Below are 4,305 nucleotides of genomic sequence, written 5' to 3' on the forward strand. Positions count from 1 at the left end.
TCGTTGAAAGAAAAAAAACACCCCACGATGTTGTGGCAAAATCTCATGCGGTGGACTCGCAACTGATGTTGCAATCCCATGTCAATTCTCATGTGGTATACTCGCAGCTCACTGTACACATACACACGAAATCTTTTTGGCAACTCATGATACACAAACCTAGTAGATTCTCATATGGGGGCTTGGCGAAACTCCAGGCTTTGAGATAAGATAAGAAAAACGATCCATAAAACTCACAGGTACGAGCCCTAGCAACTTGTTATGCGTAGACCTAGCACATCTAGTACGGATAAGTGGCAACTCGCGCTGTGAACTGAGGCAACACAAACTCCATGGTCGTGCTTAGGCCTACTCCTCTCGAGACCACAAACTCCATCGCCATGCTTAGGCCTACTCCTCGAAATGAGAAACCCTCGCGTTCCTTGTCGAAAAACTGCCTAGCAGATTCACAAACACTCCCCATCGGTTTGATGCGAAAATGATCTCGTGTATGATTTTGCCCCGCAGCCGTGCCCCGTAGATCTACGACGGAGACAAACAACAAACCTCCGCCTCCCCCTGCCTCCAAACGACGAGGACGAACGTGCATTGCTCTCAACTGCTGCTCCGCATGCACGAATGGCGCGCCTTCTCGCCTTTCCTCCGCTCTAACCTCCCGTGCCCCAAACTAGTGATCGCACTTGCAACCTCCGCTCCTCCGCCGACGACCTCCGCTCCGCCGTCAGCGACAACCGCGAGTTGCCTCCGCTCCTCCACCATCGACCACGACCTTCATGGAATCCCCGGCCACCACGACCGTCACGGAATCCCTAGCCACCTCGACCGCCGCGGAATCACTTCATCCATGCGGAGAGGCTACGGTTGCGGGTGATTTGGAGATGGGGAATTCGAAATGGAGAAACGACGGAAGGGGGTCAGTGAACTCGTGGGGGAGAAGAAGACGACCGCTACGACCGAGTGACACGTGCGCGACCGCTAAGAACGAACCGCACGGCACGTGAAAACACCTTAGGCTCGCGATTTCAATCGGACGGTGCGCAAACGTGTGCTCGCGAAGACAAACGAGCACAGCTGCACTTTTAGGTTTTAGGCAACAACAGTAGCGCACGAGTTTAAACCATTTTCGCTTCTATAAAAAACGAGTTTTTAACTCTTCTACTATAATAAAAGCTGGATCTGACCAAGAAACAGCCTCGCATCACAGGGGGAAAAGGCCATTCACCGTCGACAAGGCTAAGGTGTCGCGCACCGAGCCCCACACGTCCCCGCGCGGGCCCCGCACCTGCCCGCGCTGCCACCTGGTTCCGCGGTGGGCTGCGCGACGGCCGACGCGTCCAAGACATCGGCGACGGCGGGGCCGCCCACCCCCCGCCCCGGATTCGCCTCTTCCCTTCGCTTCCCTCCATCTATAAATAACCCGCCCCCCGCCTCCACACAAAACACCAATCATTTCCTCTTCACTCTCTCTTCTCTTCGCACCTTTTCTGCCTTCCAAAGCCCCCCTGATTCCATCGATCGAGGTCCTCTCCTCCCCGAAGCTTCTTCTTCTCCTCGTGCTTGTGCTTGTGCTTGCTTGATATATATGGCGCAGACGAGCGTGGTCGTGTCAGAGGTGGGCATCACGGCGACCGCGGCCACGGCCACGGCGTGCCCCTGCCCGGGGTCGCTGTTCCCGTACCCGCCGCCGCGTGCCGGGATGGCCGTGAGCCGGAAGTGCCTGCGGGCGGCGCAGGCGGAGCTTGGCGCGGGGATGCTCAGTGGCCTGGTCGAGTCCATGCGGGCGTCGTCCCCCACGCACGCCAGGGCCGCTGCCGCCCTCGCTGCCGGCGTCGACGACGAGCACGCGGCCTGGATGGCCAGGCACCCCTCCGCCCTGGCCAAGTTCGAGGAGATCGTGGCCGCCTCCAAAGGGAAGCAGATCGTCATGTTCCTCGACTACGACGGCACACTGTCCCCCATCGTCGATGACCCCGACGCCGCCTTCATGAGCGAGACGGTGAGCCACTCCCTCCCTCCCCTGTTCGCTCTGCTTTCCTTTCTAAATTCATACCAACACCATGCACCTCTGCTCACGACCTGCATGCGGGCACGTTATAAATTTTTCTGATTTGGAATGAGCAGATGCGGATGGCCGTGCGCAGCGTGGCCAAGCACTTCCCGACGGCGATCGTCAGTGGTCGGTGCCGCGACAAGGTACTACACCCGCACCTCCAAGCAGCACCCCTGCCAGCAATTAATGAGCTCCCATTGCCATCGTCCACCACCACCACTACCCCTGACCAAACGGAGCCTTCAATTTCGTTTCGCAGGTGTTTGAGTTCGTGAAGCTGGCGGAGCTCTACTACGCCGGCAGCCACGGCATGGACATCAAGGGCCCGGCCAAATCCTCTTCCGGGCACGCAAAGTCCAAGGTGAATTAATTCTCCTCTCCTCTTGCCCATCATATAGCCACTATTCGTAGCTGCTAGCAATAGCATGGTCGCTCCGCTCGATCTATCATTCTCCACCTCCATTTTTAATGGACACGAATATTCCCATATCTTCACGAACTAAAGGCATATACCTTTTGCCCTGCAGGCCAAAGGAGTTCTCTTCCAACCAGCAAGCGAGTTCCTGCCCATGATAGAAGAGGTACGCACCTTCAACCACCTCTCAACCGCTCAGTCATTCGCACCAGAAACCTGGCTAGTTTCTTGAACAAGCTGTTCTGAATCCGATTCCATGGTTTCTGTCTTGTCTTCAGGTGCATCAACGCCTGATAGAGGAGACCAAGCACGTAGCCGGCGCCAAGGTGGAGAACAACAAGTTCTGCGTCTCCGTCCACTTCAGATGCGTCGACGAAAAGGTAGGCGACGGAACGGAACACAACGGAAATGGGTGCTGCCACCGCGAATGGCAGCCGCTTTCCTTCCCGTTTATAGCTCCTTTATCACCACCACCTGTATTTTTTTGTTTACTTAACCACCACTAGTGCTATAAAACTAAACTTCCCTTTTGTCCCTAGTGGATTAGTGGGGAGGTTAGTTAGGTTTAATCACTTAACTAGTGACTGATCAGCATCATGATGAATTGATGATGTGCTTTAATTCAGAGCTGGGGCGCGCTGGCGGAGACGGTGAAGGGGGTGATGCGGGAGTACCCGAAGCTGCGCATGTCGCAGGGGCGGATGGTGTTCGAGGTGCGGCCCACCATCAAGTGGGACAAGGGCAAGGCCCTCGAGTTCCTGCTCGAGTCGCTGGGCTTCGCCGACTGCAGCAACGTGCTGCCCGTCTACATCGGCGACGACCGCACCGACGAGGACGCCTTCAAGGTGCTGCGGCGGAGGGGCCAGGGCGTCGGGATCCTCGTCTCCAAGCACCCCAAGGACACCAGCGCATCCTTCTCGCTGCAGGAGCCCGCCGAGGTCATGGAGTTCCTCCTCCGCCTCGTCGAGTGGAAGCAGCTCTCCAGGGCGCGCCTCAGGCTGCGGCGACAGGCCCACGCCTGATCGGACGACCACGAGGATCGGCCGGCCGGGCTAATTAATTCACTACGCGTAGCTTAGTTAGTTGATGAATCCCCTGCTCATCGTCATCGTATGAAAGCCAAAGGCTACGTGGATGAGAAGAAGGAACCGTACCACGGCGAGCCTGTGGGGCATTGTGGCGCCACATGCTGTGTTCTAACCACGCCCTTCTTTTTCTGGGGATGTATACCTACCGAGTAACGACTATGCATGCATGTAAATTACCCTGGTACGTCCACGTACAAGGGGAGGAACCATGGAATAAAGAAACAGAAACCTGAGTAAATAGCAACAACCAAGCCTTCTGCCTCTGTGCATCCACACAGCACACAGCATCATCAAATTTTGTTTCTACTAATACTGCACTGTAATCCTACAAGGACAAACAAATTGCAAGCTGCCTTCAAAACTTAGAGCCAGTCAATTTTGTAGCCGTTGTATTCAAATCCAACGGCTGACATGCACCTTCTTTCTCCGGTCCTCCTTTTCTCTTTTTTTTTAACACACCCCGCCCTTTTCTCTTGCTCATTCTGTGATGCACCAAAGTAGGTTGGGCCGGCTGTCATCACCACTCCAGTGACGGGGCTAGCAACAGATTATGCCCGGGGGTTGAACTAATTTGAGCGATAAATTCCCATATTTTTTTTGTACTACACATGTCGGACATTTCAGGACGAAGGGAGTACTTTATAAGGAGTTACAAAGGGATGTCGACGGGCCGCAACCATATTTTATTAGAAAGGAAATAACTCTTACAAGGTTTTACAATTTATGCGAACTAGACCGAGCACTGCAGGAGT

At 55.0% G+C, this 4,305-nt stretch overlaps 1 protein-coding gene across 1 annotated transcript; it reads left to right on the forward strand.

Moving 5' to 3' along the window:
- The first annotated feature begins 610 nt into the window (after positions 1–610).
- LOC123396787 (probable trehalose-phosphate phosphatase 7) lies at positions 611–3,797 on the forward strand. Its single transcript, XM_045091614.1, has 7 exons — positions 611–797; positions 1,239–1,996; positions 2,122–2,193; positions 2,310–2,411; positions 2,578–2,631; positions 2,744–2,845; positions 3,092–3,797. The coding sequence occupies exons 1-7, from the start codon at positions 611–613 to the stop codon at positions 3,485–3,487; spliced, it is 1,671 nt and encodes a 556-aa protein (XP_044947549.1). The 3' UTR covers positions 3,488–3,797.
- Positions 3,798–4,305: the final 508 nt, after the last annotated feature.

Source organism: Hordeum vulgare, chromosome 5H, assembly GCF_904849725.1.
Source record: "Hordeum vulgare subsp. vulgare chromosome 5H, MorexV3_pseudomolecules_assembly, whole genome shotgun sequence".
In the NCBI taxonomy this organism is placed as follows: domain Eukaryota; kingdom Viridiplantae; phylum Streptophyta; class Magnoliopsida; order Poales; family Poaceae; genus Hordeum; species Hordeum vulgare.

Bases quoted from the DNA above. Each gene is read 5' to 3' on its own strand.
- LOC123396787 (XM_045091614.1), top strand. From the start codon at position 611: ATGCACGAATGGCGCGCCTTCTCGCCTTTCCTCCGCTCTAACCTCCCG. The intron at 2,412-2,577 runs GTGAATTAATTC...TTTGCCCTGCAG, and splicing joins CCGGGCACGCAAAGTCCAAG to GCCAAAGGAGTTCTCTTCCA. The intron at 2,632-2,743 runs GTACGCACCTTC...TCTTGTCTTCAG, and splicing joins TCCTGCCCATGATAGAAGAG to GTGCATCAACGCCTGATAGA.